General features: G+C 34.1%; 1 protein-coding gene and 1 long non-coding RNA gene across 2 annotated transcripts; one reads left to right on the top strand and one right to left on the bottom strand.

Moving 5' to 3' along the window:
• The first annotated feature begins 1,949 nt into the window (after positions 1 to 1,949).
• On the top strand, positions 1,950 to 6,855 carry LOC114718024 (COP9 signalosome complex subunit 1). The gene is made up of 6 exons (XM_028903276.1): positions 1,950 to 2,546; positions 3,458 to 3,778; positions 4,830 to 4,946; positions 5,064 to 5,149; positions 5,713 to 5,947; positions 6,367 to 6,855. Exons 1-6 carry the CDS (start codon positions 2,151 to 2,153, stop codon positions 6,541 to 6,543), a joined length of 1,332 nt encoding a protein of 443 aa, XP_028759109.1. The 5' UTR covers positions 1,950 to 2,150; the 3' UTR covers positions 6,544 to 6,855.
• A 2,241-nt stretch (positions 6,856 to 9,096) lies between these two features.
• Positions 9,097 to 9,875, bottom strand: LOC114718021 (uncharacterized). Its single transcript, XR_003737772.1, has 2 exons — positions 9,582 to 9,875; positions 9,097 to 9,455 (listed from the first exon to the last, which is right to left on the bottom strand). It is a non-coding gene; the product is annotated as an uncharacterized LOC114718021 (long non-coding RNA).
• Positions 9,876 to 14,644: the final 4,769 nt, after the last annotated feature.

Raw genomic sequence — 14,644 nt, 5'->3', positions numbered from 1 at the left:
CTAGAATTTGAGTTCTTACATGTCCTGGCACTATGTTCAGACTTATTGCATCTACCATAGCACATGGAATTGATGGTGTCTCCCCAATTTATTTACACCTCAAAAAAATTGATCAATCCTACAATAAATGACAAGTTATAGTATATACAATAATAACTTAGCAGCACTTTAGTAACAACTTATATAGCAAAAAATGATAATAGAAGATATTTGTTCAAACTAAACTTACACATCTTATTCTTTCATTGCATCATCTCTTATTGCTTCCATATGGTCATTATTTCCATTCTCTTTTACATATATATAACCACTTTTTTTTTAATTGAACTTTATTACATGCTCTACCCTTCATTATCTATCAACTGAATAAATGTATTTTTATAAAACATAACTGAGAATTTCAAAATAAAAGAATTAATTTCTTTTTCAAGAAATAGTGATATAATTTCCTTCAACTCTTCATAACTTGTGACTTTTTTCATATTTTTTGTTCTTGCACTACCCTCAACATATCACTTATCTTTTTCTCCATTATTTATAAACTTACCCCATATGAAAAAAAAAAAAATAGATGCTTTACGAACATATTCGTCATCTTTAATGTAAACCTACATCACACAGTTATCATTACGAGGTGAAGTAACAATATTGACAACTATCGTGGTTTATATTGACATCTATCGAAGTCTACATTGACAATACAATATCCCATTTCGTAGTAAAAATTTCTACCCATACCAAATTTCATCTTTTTCATCCATTCTCACTGAACCACGCTTAAACAAAGCAAACTCATCATAAACCCACCCATAATATACCCAAAAACAGAGTATCTATCATCATCTTACCACCTATAGTAAAACCCTGACTTAAATCACTAACACACACCAAACAAAAAACATAATCTTTGCATTAACTTATTCATATTAAACCAAAAACTTAAGCTTTGCAACAACGAAATGGCAAAATGATTTTCAACATACCCATACTCAAACTTAATCAACCAAATTGTTCTAAAAGAGAAGAGGAAAGAAACCTTCAAACTTTAAAATCAGGCGAAATGATGAAGATGAAATGTAAGAGGGTAGAATAGTTTTCAACATACCTATATCGAAACCCAATCTGTTGACTAAAATGTCCTAAAAGAGGAGAAGAAAGAAATTTTCGAACCTTATAATTAATTGAGATGATGAAAACGAAAGATGCTTGGCCTTCACTAATGGTGATGAAGAAGAAGCTCCATTAATGACTGCTTGCTTCTTTCTCATGCGCAAGAGTTTCAATATACAACATCAGTTTTCCCTTTCGCTTTTTTTAGTGTTCTTTGTGCCTACATTACCAAGGGCAAAGAAGTTTATTTAGATTTTATTAAATTGCATTGAGGTTTCTTTAGGATTTGTGGTTAATTGGAAGGTTTTCAGGGATTTTTTTTGCTGTATTTTTCTTTGTGGGACCTCAATGCAATTTTTTTTTTAAAATTTTCGTTCCCTATTTCCAACTCTTAACTCGCCATTTTCAAACTTTTTTTTGGTTTGATTTTCCCATAAGAATATCAACATAATATGGCTGACAAAAACTATGAAGACAATCCATGTAAGTTTTAAATAATATTAATATAAGACCCAGTTGATAATTAATTAATTTGAAAAAATTAAGAAGTTAATAAATTACTTTAAACTATTTATATTTATCATTTTTTTAAAACTAATTTGTTTCCCTTATAAATTGATATAATATAATAATACAAATTATTATTTTAAAAAGATTATATAACATATATTATAATTAAATAATTTAGTAATTTTTTTTAATTTTTTCAAATCAGTATTGGAGATATTATTGGAGGTAATAGTAGCAATACGATAATGATAATATAATTACTGTAATAATGATAATAAATTAATAATAAACAAAGGACTCAAAGGAGCGTGAGCAACCTTGCCTTGGCAATTTCAATTGACAAGCGAAGCAGAACTTTGCGGCATTCTCGCAACCAAGGGCCGAGCCACACCAAAGAACGCTCATCACTCATCAGTAACCACAGGGCAGATTTGCGACGCTGCAACAAAAGCTCCCACGTAAAACCTAAACCCTAATCCCAATTTCACTCCTCCCGTTCTCCGTTAGGGTTTCTTCTCCTCATACTTAATATGGACGGTGACGACGAGACCTCGGGTCCGATGATTGATGAAATCTACGCCAACGGCGGCGACGATGGTAACCGCAACCGCCGCCCCATTACCAGCGGCGACCAGCTCGACATTGAAGCATATGCGAGCCTCTACACCGGTCGCACCAAGATTGTGCGACTTCTCTTCATTGCTGATCACTGTGAAAAGAACTCTACTATGGAGCTTGAGGCGCTTCGCATGGCCTACGATGAGATTAAGAAGGGGGAGAACACTCAGCTGTTCAGAGAAGTTGTGCAAAAGATTGATGGGCGGTTGGGGCCCAATTACGGCATGGACGTGGCCTGGTGTGAGACGGTAGATCGAAGGGCGGAGCAGAGAAAGGAGAAGCTCGAAAATGAGCTTAATGCCTACAAGGTATTCTCTTAAAACTCGTATCTTTTTTTATTGTATCTGTCAGTTTTTTGGAAACTAGATTCAAGTTGGTTGATGCCAACATAGCATGCATTGGTTCTGGACTTTGCTTGTAATTCTGGGTTTTTTCTGTTTAACCAACTCTGTCAGTAATATTTCCTTTGTATACTTAAAATGTGATGTGTTGACTATTCATTTAGGCTCTTTTGTCGTTCTTGCTTTCATTACGGCATATGAATGTTTAGCATTTCTTTGTTTTCCTACTTCTTACAAAAATTCTGTTCATCAAGCAACCTACGCGCTATAGATTGTTTTATGGTAAGACCGTATCCTCCATTTCACCTTACCTATAAATAGAGGCGCTAGTCATGTACTGTTTTACACATAATTTGATACATACGGAAGAGAAATTGATGTTCTGATGCAAAGCACTCCACCTTTAGTTATGTTCTGTTACTGTGGTAGATTTACCATGTTCAGAAAACGTGATGTTAATGCTTATGGTTTGCAGTACTGTTCTATCAGACTCAATGTCTGCTTAGCTCTTGACAGGATGCTGTATTGGTATTCAGATAACGTGTGTTTAGTATGTCTACATATATATTATATGCAGATTAGGCATCAGTCAAGTTTTGCTATTTGCCAGCTTCTGACAATGGTCTCCAGCCAGTGCTTTTTCATTAGTTTCTGGTTGGTTGTAACCAGATGTATTCATTCTTAATTATCACAGTAAACAAAATGGATTATGGATTGTCTATGTGGGTTTCCCCCACCTTGTGTTTAGTTTGGTTGCTTAGATAGACACTTTGCAGATATAATATAATAATGTGGCATGCTTTTAATATCATCCTTTTTTAATTGTCTCAGTTTTCTTCTCGTTGATTTATTGTTTCCAACTTCCTTTTTTTCTGCAGACAAACTTGATCAAAGAAAGCATAAGAATGGGATACAATGACTTTGGAGATTTCTACTATGCTCACGGTCAGCTTGGGGATGCTTTTAAAAATTATGTCCGTACCCGGGATTATTGCACTACTTCAAAGCACATTATTCATATGTGCATGAGTGCTATTCTTGTCAGCATTGAGATGGGTCAATTTACTCATGTCACAAGCTATGTTGGTAAGGCAGAACAGACACCAGAGGCCCTTGACCAGGTTACAGCTGCAAAGTTACGTTGTGCTGCAGGATTGGCAAATCTGGAGGCCAAAAAGTACAAGTTGGCTGCTCGGAAGGTTTGTTCCTTGTTTAGCTTTAGGCTGTTCATACTGGACTGTGCCTTCAACTTTGCGCTTATGATGAGAGATTGCCTCACTCGCTAACGTTTTGATGATTGTAGTCCTTTACATGGGTTACAGCAGGCAAAGGATGTTTGCCAATGAAAAAGGAATGGGTTAATGAAAGATTTTTGTAACTTCTATTATAACATGGTTACCATTATTCAATCAGGCGTGAGGGTCAGTTTTTATGGGAAAAATCATTTTGTATTTTAAGTCATTACATGCCCTTCTCCATGTCATTACAAGTTATATTAATACCTTGTACAATTGTACAAACTCGTTCTTTGTGGGAATTTGCACATGATAGGGATCAGTTAGCATTTCTGAAGTGATTTAAGAATAGTTACCTTGGTGAAAGTCCTACAAATGAACCTAAATGCATGTTTCCTGTTGATTATGGTTCAGGCTTGGTATTTTTGTTTATTCTCAAGCCCGGGGCTGTTACGACTTAATGATCAGTATACTATTTTAATTATTGCAAATCTGTATAACTCATTAATGCCGTCAATTCTTCACTTGGACTATTGGACTGGGATTGTGGTTGTACTTGGTTCTCACATGATGAATATACTGGTTTTCTAGAGCAATCATTGTATAACTGGAATTCAGTTCTTTGGTGTTTAAAGGAGCTTCAAATGCACAAGAGTCAAGAGCAGTTACACACACACACACACACACACACAGAGGGAGAGGGAGAGATTATTAATAAATGATTACAGGTGACTAGCAAGCAATTTGATATCTTTTGAGTGTCTGACATGTGACCATGCTTATTCTCAACCAATTTGGTGGTGAATGCACGTCTTTTGCTTATTATGTTTATGCTTATCCTTAAACTATCCAGTCCTCTTCTATATTTTCCACTGACTTTTCCACAATTTTTCTTTTGTCCCTCACTAACAGTGTCTTCCACTTACGAGTATGTAGCTTAGATTTGTCTAGGATTACTGCATGAGCTATTAACCATGTGATTTAACTTTGTTCGCATACTCTTTATGTAATGCAGTTTCTAGAAACGGCACCAGAACTGGGAAGCCACTACAATGATGTGATTGCACCTCAAGACGTTGCAACATATGGCGGACTTTGTGCACTTGCAACGTTTGATAGGGCAGAGTTAAAGGCATGTTCTCCATCAAATACATAGGATAGGCTTCCTTTGATATGACCTTAGTTGAGGCGTTCCTAGCATTCATAGCATTGCATCACCTCTGTTGTGTCAATTTTTTATGCATGGCAGGCCAAAGTTATAGACAATCATGTCTTCCGGAATTTCTTAGAGTTGGTTCCTGAAGTAAGGGAGCTGATAAACGATTTTTACTCAAGGTAACTTTTGTTCCTTTTATCTTCTTTCTTTTTTATTGTTCATTTGCATATTGATGGGACCTCTTCAACTGTGCTTTTTCCCCTTCCCGTGTAATTGAATGGAGACTTGATTTGTTGAATCTCAGTCTCTCCGGCCTGAGGCGGAACTGTACTGCATGGATCTTGAAGTGAAGTTCTTAATGTGAGGCTGCTATTCTGTATGCCTAAACAATAGACAATTTTTTAATAAGAATTGGAATGGAATACACGATGTTCAGGCTGTGCTTTTGTCAACGATGGTGAGATTGTGGTTGAAAAGAGATTTATGAATTCTTGATTCATTTTCCTCGGGATGGCTATCGTTTGTGATAGACTTCTAGTTTTCCATCGTTGTTGTCAATCAGATGAATTTTTTTCAGTGCACCATGTTTACATTGTGAATCTTTTATAATTGGTGGAGGTCTAAGGTTGCAAGTGATTGGCAATTCTGATAGTTGTCTTTTCTCATTTGTGTATCTTATGTTTTAATCTTTCTCCCTTCCACCTCTATATATGTATTGAGCTGTTTTTCTGCCTTTTTGCAGCCACTATGCATCCTGTCTGGAATACCTTGGAAACCTTAAAACAAATCTGTTGCTTGATATACATTTGCATGACCATGTAGAGACACTCTATGATCAAATCCGCCACAAAGCCCTCATCCAGTACACACACCCTTTTGTGTCTGTTGATTTACGCATGATGGCTAACGCCTTCAAGACAACTATTGCTGGACTTGAGAAAGAACTTGAAGCTTTGATTACTGATAACCAGATACAGGTGCAGTTGGGATTATGTTATTTTGCTTTAATTTGCTTTCCCTGATTCTTATAGACTCAGATGTCTACATTGTTGTTCACAGATCTAGGTCTGCTTGTTCTCTAATAATCACCATTGTTCTATCGTTTTTATCTCCCTAAAATCTAGTAAGCTTTAGGTTATTGAAGTCAAGTGCGTGATAGGTGTGGGTGGGTGGGTTTTTCTCTTGAATATCTACTAAAGCTTTAGTTCATTAAAATCTGGTAGGTTTCTCCTGATATGATTGTGTGTGTGTGTTGTGAGGGGTTGGGGAGTTGCTTCCCTGTTGTTTTCTTTAGCAACCTAAGCTTTACTGTATCTTAAATGCTGCTTTTGCCAGAAAAATATGTTTTCTATTAGAACAGCCTCGCAATTATGTTATGGATATTGTCTCTTGACAGGCTCGAATTGATTCACACAACAAAATTCTGTATGCACGGCATGCAGATCAGAGAAATGCCACGTTTCAAAGGGTTCTGGAGGCTGGAAGGGAATTTGATCGGGATGTCAGATCCATGCTGCTGAGATCAAATCTTATCAAGCATGATTACAATCTTAAGGCATCAAGGAAACTTTGATTTTGGATTTGATGATGGTTGGGCTGACGTTGCAATCATCATGCTTAGAGACATTGGTCGGTTATTATGGAGAAAAGTTCCAGGCTGAAGTTCCATGAATATTGTCTGGACTTTATAGTGGGTTGTTAAACATTTCGTCCATCATTAACGGATATACTATGGCTGCTATTTTGTATATACTTTGTACGATTCAAATGAATTATTCAGTAGCCCTTTTGCTATATATTTAGTTTGCGTATTTGCTGATATGACATGTTTCTTAATTTTGTTACTTGATGTGTAAAATCAATCAGAAGTTTGAAATGGCTCAAACTATTCTTACGCTACTTATTTCATTAAAGAGTTACATATAAGGCATTAATTGTTAAGGCAAAGTTGACAAGTAAATATTAGTTACCAAAATCGCCAAATAAGTGTCCTGGTGGACGTACAAGAAGCGGATGAGGGCATTATTTTATGAGGTCATGATGGTTTTTTGTCTTTTGCCCTTTTTCTTTTTGGTTGTGGTGGGATGACGAAAAACAGGATGTTACTCTGATGAATTGATTAAATTGATTCTTCAGTCTATCCAGATACACATCCTATGGTTCTGGGTTAAGCGGCCCCTGTGCTGGCGTAGATTTGTGATTTGAATTCACTGGTCCAGTGCCTTTTGAAAGAAGAAAATATAGGACCAGTATATTCAGCTTATTAAAATACACTGAAAAAAACGTGACAGTCAAAATATACATAATCTTAAACTTTCATATTAGCGGGTGAAAAAGGTTCGTGATTCATGGAGTTCTGATTGGATCTGATGTATCAATGGATATGATATACTGACGTTATGACATATTTGAGAGCTTTTTTGACATCCAAGTGACGACCACCTTATACGGAGAGGCTACATGAGGACGATCCTAGACGGCCAGGCAGACTCAGCGGTAAGTCAGCCCAACCAGCAACCATGCTCCGGCCACTTGGTCCTCAGTCATGAACCAAGTTTGGGTTATTATCTCCTTGAAAGTCAAGGATACACAGGTGAAGGTTTATAGACCAGATAAAAATCAGATCGGACACTAAGGCCCTGTTTGGTTTGAGAGGAGGGAAAGGGAGGGGAGGTTTTATCCTCACCTTGTTTTGTTTGATTAAAATGGAAGGGAGGGGAGGATATTTAATGATCCCTTGTTTGGTTCAAGGAGGGGAGGGGAGGGATAGTAATAATCAATTTGCCATTTTACCTTTATATATTAGTTTATGTATTTTATTGATATATTATATAAATTAATTTACATCTTAATTTAAATTATATAATTTAATAAAAATTCAGTCTTATCATGTTAATATGTGTACTAAAAAATTGGTACAGTAATTTTTATTCTAATTAATATAATAATATATTTAAAATAATCAAATTAACAAATTTTATATGCTCTAAGAAAAATGAAATTTTTTCTCTTTAGGCTATCTTTTTTTCCAGCTTTAAAATATATTTAATAAATAATATATTTATAAAAAAACAATTAATTTTATAATATTATAATTTTTTATTTAAATAATTTTTATAATATATTTTTAATTATAATAATGTATTTTTTTATTTTTTTACTTAGGATAATATATTTTTTATTTGAAATAAATATTATAATAATATATTTTATAGGTAGAAGTGGAATATTAAAAAGTCTATAAGGATATAATGGTCCAAAAATTTGGTTCCCCTCCAAAAACCCCCAATTTGGAGGGGAGCTAAAATGGGGGGAGGGAGGGGACATTTTAGCTCCCCTCTCCTCCAAAATTTTTAACCAAATGAGGGGAGGGGCTCATTTGCCCTCCCCTCCCCTCCAACCAAACAAACCCTAAACCGATTAAGATAGAAGTTCAAGGGGTTAGTGAGTTAGAATGGGGTCAAATTGGAGTCAAATCAGTCATATTAAAATAATATATAATTTAATTAAAAATAACAAAATATAGTAACATTAATAATCACTAATAATAAAATATAGGAAAATAAAACAACATTTTAATTGTAACAATAACAACGTACAATAACATTTAAAATACTTATCTTTACAATTTTTTAATAACTAAAATTAACCATTGACACCAAAATTATCATTAAAATTTATTCAAATCTATAATAAATAAGATATTAGGAGTTGAATAAGAAATAATAGAACCAATAGTAATATAATCATCCAAACTAGTTCATTACTGATTCACATCAATTGTCATCGGTTCAACTTGGTTTAACCATGTTGACACTAGTGAGTTTTGACTGATTCAACACTCAAATTAGACTAGACCATTAGCTAGTTTTTTAGTTCAACTGGCTAGCTTGATTTGATTTTTGTTCTTTATGTTTAAAGTTGAAAATGCTTATATATTAAAGCTGGTAAAATGACCCCCCCCCCAAATTTTCAATTTTTCATACAACGGTTGAATAAGGTTTTCATGTAATCAATATCATTTATATGTATCACAACATAGCATAAGTCAATTCCCACTTGACCCTCAACTTTTGAACCTGAAAGGTCACTTGGAATAAAATTTTAAATTATCTCTTTCTCTAAGTGAATGAAAGACAAACCTTATATTAAGTTTTTTTTAACCAAAACAATATATTTTCATAAAATAGAAGCAAAAAAAAAAAGAAGAAAGAAGAAAATACAAGTCTAACAAGAGGTCCAACAAAACCCATTAAACTAAAAATCCATAAATAACATGAAACCTAACCTAACAACAAATTAAAGCAAGAGGAGCCTTTCACCCAAAAAAAAAAAAAAAAAGCAACTGGAGCCGTTGCCGTCAAGTTCCCCAGAAAGCCCCATCGTCTTGTTGTCGGAATCTCCGGGGAAGAAAATGCCATCACTGGCAAAGACGCCAAAGTAAAAGGTGGTGGTTTGAAAACCCATCTCGAAGGACCCGTCCTTCTTGTAGGCCAAAGAACAACCAAAAACGGTTGAAAAGCAAACATGAAAAACCCGTAGAAGCTAGAAGGTAGAACACCCATAGCCACTAGCAACAATGAACGGTACTAGAGGAGGAAGAGAACTCACCTTTGGCTACCCACTGAGCAGCACTGCTTGGTGAATTTTATACCTTTCATCAACACCTTGGATTCGCCACCGCCGAACAACACCATCGACTGTCATAGAGCATTTGGTAATTAAAGTAGAGACAATCGTCGACTAAAGCCTTTCCCACAAAACGCAATTCCAAGCCATCAACTCAGATCAAATCTATTACTTTTCGTTCTATCATCGAAAAGAGAGATGCCACGAACAAAAACCACAGATCTAATAATAGCAGAAGAAACAAAATACACCGCCACTAAAACCCCATTAGCATATAAAACAAACAAGAGGTCGATGTTCCCTTCCGTGAAGGAGAGCACAGAAGAAGGAGACGCCATAATGATGACTCAACCCGACAGGAAAACAAAGCTCTCACCACTGAAGAAGTTTCTACTTTCCAGAGACGGGGAACAAGAGCTCGCCCAAAAGCGGGAGATTCTTTCTTGTTTATCTAAGTTTTATATATTCATTATCTCATATTTTATTTTTAAGATATTAACATTTAATATTATTTAATTACAAATTTATACGAAATAAAAAAAGATACGTATCTATGTGTGATTACTGAATTTGACATATTAGATATAAAAAATTTAACCAAATTTTTTTTCTATGAATGAATATCTAAGGTTTAATGTATAGGAGAAATTTTACCAAAATTATCTCATATTTTTGCTAATCACATATGATTATATGTATTTTATTTTTAAAATATTAAAATTTAATATTATTTAATTATAAATTTATATTAAAAAAAAAAGATACATATTCATGTATGATTAGAGAACTTGACATAATATATATAAAGAAGTTGACCAAAAAAAATTTTTTTTTCTGTGAACGAATATGTAAGGTTTAATATATAGGAAAAATTTTACCAAAATACCTTCTGAATTTGCAAAACCTAAAAAGGTCATTCTTCCAAATCAATACTTGTGACCAAAATGAAATTTACAAATCATCAATATTGCTAAAGTGGGATTTAATCCCACCAAATCTTGAATTCCAAAATTCTTAATGACCATCCAATTAACCACTAAACTTCATTATTAGTTGAGTGCAAAATTATATATGAGATAACTATCAAATTAAAATGTTCTTTTAAAAATAATTTACTACCCTACCAGCAATATTAATAATACTTTTACTCAATTTCACCATTTCATCAATTTCATTTACAACAACTTTTTTAATAATTTCAACACTCGAGCCGATACAAATAAGAGGGTCGTGTTTTAAATCATTCACTACACTATCGATGACATTTACAACATTTTTACTGAGTTATACCATTTCATTACTGCCATTTACAACAACTTTTTTTACATTTAAATACTTGGGAAAATACAAGAATGTCGTGTTTTTTAAACAGGGGAAAAGTAATTTGGATATCCTTATAGTTTCTCTCTATTTTGAATCAGGTCCTCAACTTTTTTTTTCTTTTTATGGCGTCTTTTAACCTTCAGCTGTTACACATAATAGTCCTTGCTGTTAAATAAGATCAAACACCGTTAAAATTTTCTGTTGGAAAACGTAGCACCACATCCGAAACATCTTCTCCATTGAAATATCTTCACCGTCTGTGTCTACCCCCTTACCCAAGCTTAGACCAAACTTTCCTCCATCATTCGCTTACTGCATCAACATCTTCTCCTTCCCCTCCTTAACGCACAAAATTCAAAATGAATAACAAAACTACTACACTTTTAAATTAATCAATATTAAAAAGTTAACCATGATAGAAAAGAAACTTTGTAAAACATTTAGAAATACTATCATGGTTATATAAACATCCTAAATCATATGAGATTAACCATGATAAAAAAAGAGTTAAACCAATCCATAAATATGTCTATCATGGTGAAAAGAACTTTTCTCAATTAACTGCGTGTAAAACGAGATTCATAGTGGATAGGCTTTGGGCATTATGAATCCAGAATAATAGAATATCATTTTCAACTATAAGCCCATAACACGATTTTACTAAATAACACCTTCCATAACTTTCACAAATCAAAAGTCATTTGATGTCAAAGATCATTGTGGATTTACCACTCATATCAAACAAAAGAAATCACACGCAAATACCTAAAGGCCTCCAGCCTTCTGCCAGCATGCAATCCAGTAATAGTTATCAAAAGCATACTATCAAAAATAATCAATCTCAAACATATCAAAGTATGTGGAATGGGCCCTATCATGACAATATACATCTATCCAACACAATCAAAAGAGTGGAAGCGCTATAATTTTGTAATAGCAGCTTAAGCTTTTAGAGCCTTCCCTAACTGACCCGAGCATGAACTATCACCTGGAAAAGTGTTAAATCAACAGGGTGAGACAAAAGCCTCAGTAAGCAACAATCCTACTTATCAAGCATACAAGTAAGTGCTCGTGACGTGTCAAGTGAGACAAATGCAAATTCATAGTATTCCAACAAATTTCATATTGTCAAAGCATATACAAAGTACAATTAATAATCTTTTCAACTCCCTTATATCCATCCACCTTATATCCTCTGACTGAACCCATAGGCTAAATTCTCATCCATGTGACTGGTAATTAGACAAGCTCAGCGATCAAGTGATATGGACTAGCCAAAATTCACAGAGCACAAGATCGAACCATGGGTTCCCCCTCTAGTCTACTAGTGGGGTGTCAATGCCTTATAATGAATAACTAGGCCAAAGGACCAATCAGTGTACACCTGGTGGCCCTACCACCTTATATCTTCAAATATACATAATTCACCCCCTTATATCCTCTTTGGTATGGTACCCATCATCAACATCTGCCACCCCTCATCAACACTCAAAATATTGCATTCATAATAAATCATCAACATGTAAAAATCAATTTGGATTTTCAATTTTCAATTAACTCATAATACCTGAGGTCATCATAATCGTAAACATATATCTTCTGCAAAGAAAGTCTCACAAGACAATTTTAATAACAACATACTTTCATAGCTCACATCATAATTCAATAATATTTCATAAATCCATTATAATTCAAAATCAATCATAAACAACCTACGAGCATGAATAATAAGTGAAAAGTGGCTACCTCTCGTCTAAGACAAGGATTACCACAAGGTTAACCCCGTGCTCAGACCAATAGTCCAATAATTTAATCTACACAACCAATACATTTACAGATCAATACACAAGCTATTTGATTAATTACTTAAGCTAATACATACATATATATATATATATATATAAGTTAAAGTTTCTAATTCTATGCTAAACCCAAACCTCTCATAACCTATAATTAAGTCTTTTAGCACAAAATTAATATATCTCCACAATCCATAATTTTCATTTAAACCTTTCAAAATATTTACTTTAATACAGATTTTTTCCTCAAATTTTTAAATATGGAATTATCATATTTAAAATTCAAAAATCCTTTCTCAACTTTAAATCTCAAAAACCAACCAATAGAAATTCAATATACATCAAATACATCTAAGTAGATAATTTAGTCAACAGTTTCATAGTATAAATATCATATTTCTCATAAATAAATACCTATTTAACTAAAATAATTCATTTAAAAATGTTGGATCAGTCAATAAATAAAACTAAACTGATAGAAATGATATACTAAAATAGCTCTACAATATTATACTCATCTATCATCAAAACTCAACACTTGCTTCAAACTCTAAACCCAAAAATTGTCTCTAAATAGCATAAAACTACTATCATTAGATAAATTTAGATGAGTGCAAAAACTTTCATGAAGAGAATTTAATGAAAGTCATTTGGCTTACCAAAATGATCTACAAAGTTGAAAACCCTCCTGAGAGAGTGGCACTGGAGAACGAGGAAAAAGAAAGACGACGCTCTCTATCCCACTCCCAACGGTTAAAATAACATTTTGGGGTAAATTTCGGTTAAAGACTCTTTGTTAGAATGGGACAAAATTACAGTTTAGTACCTCATTTTTCCTATTTTCTATGCATTTTCTTCTTCTTCTTTTTTTATCCGTTTTATTATTATTATTCAGTAATTTCCTTATATATATTTTATAAATTTATTTTCAATAATTCTTTTTTCTTAAATAAATAGAGAATAAAACTCATTTATTAAGTATTAAACTCCTTCTAACTTAATTAAACACTAGGAATAAAAAAACTAGGATGTTACAAAGAATAGATCATCACATACATCAGCAAAAACAAGAACAAGCACTTTTAATAATTCCACAGTTCATATGCAACATGCCCATCACAATCGTCCATGTTCCATAGCCACAGTGGCTCGCACATCCATCCCTCTCCTTGGTCTATGTGCACAACCTCCTTCACCAGTTCCAATATTATCATCCCGCTTAGTTTCTCCAACTTGGTACCCAGGTCCATTATTGAAACTAGCCACAACAAGGATGGCTTGTTGATAGGCCGAACTTATCTGAGCAGCCTTCAACAACTAGCACCGTCACTTGCATGTCTCGAGGAACGAGTGACCCAGGACGAGGAAGGATGTTGATCAGTTCTAGGAAATCGAGAATTGCATAGCTTCCTTTGATGCTCCCAAAGCAGAGACATCATGTTCTTTGACTACCATTTTTAGAGTTGGGAATGTAACGAGCAAATTTCAAAGATGCAGTTATCCCAATTTTGAAGTGAGAAAATGTTATAGGTGAAGGAATGGTGAGGTCAGGAGCATGGTGAGAGAGAGAAGATGTTGAGAAGCGAGCTAAGGAGGGGGGAAAGCTTGGCCTGAGAGCTTGGGTATGGGGGAAGAGTCATAGACAATGAAGATGTTTCAGAGTGAGAAGATGTTTCAAACGTTCTACGGCGATTTCTAACAGAAAATTTTAACAGCATTAGCTCCTATTTAACTGCAGGGCTAACACATCTAACTGTTGAAAGGCAAAGGACTCCATAAAAAAAAAAATGTCCAAGGACCTGATTCAAAATGGAGGAAAACTAAGGACCTCCAAATTACTTTTCCCTTTAAGTAATTTACTGCTACACTGCCCAACAAGATTGGTAACACTTTTATTGAATTTTACTATTTCATTAACGTCAC

This window comes from Neltuma alba, unplaced genomic scaffold (assembly GCF_004799145.2).
Source record: "Neltuma alba isolate B1F8T4 unplaced genomic scaffold, ASM479914v2 tig00011793_pilon, whole genome shotgun sequence".
Lineage (NCBI taxonomy): Eukaryota > Viridiplantae > Streptophyta > Magnoliopsida > Fabales > Fabaceae > Neltuma > Neltuma alba.
The sequence above is the reverse complement of the archived record's forward strand: the minus strand, read 5'-3'. Positions and strand labels throughout refer to the sequence as shown.

Coding starts and splice junctions, on each gene's coding strand:
- LOC114718024 (XM_028903276.1), top strand. CDS start 2,151: ATGGACGGTGACGACGAGACCTCGGGTCCGATGATTGATGAAATCTAC. Junction 4,947..5,063: donor TTGATAGGGCAGAGTTAAAG/GCATGTTCTCCA, acceptor TATGCATGGCAG/GCCAAAGTTATAGACAATCA. Junction 5,948..6,366: donor TTACTGATAACCAGATACAG/GTGCAGTTGGGA, acceptor GTCTCTTGACAG/GCTCGAATTGATTCACACAA.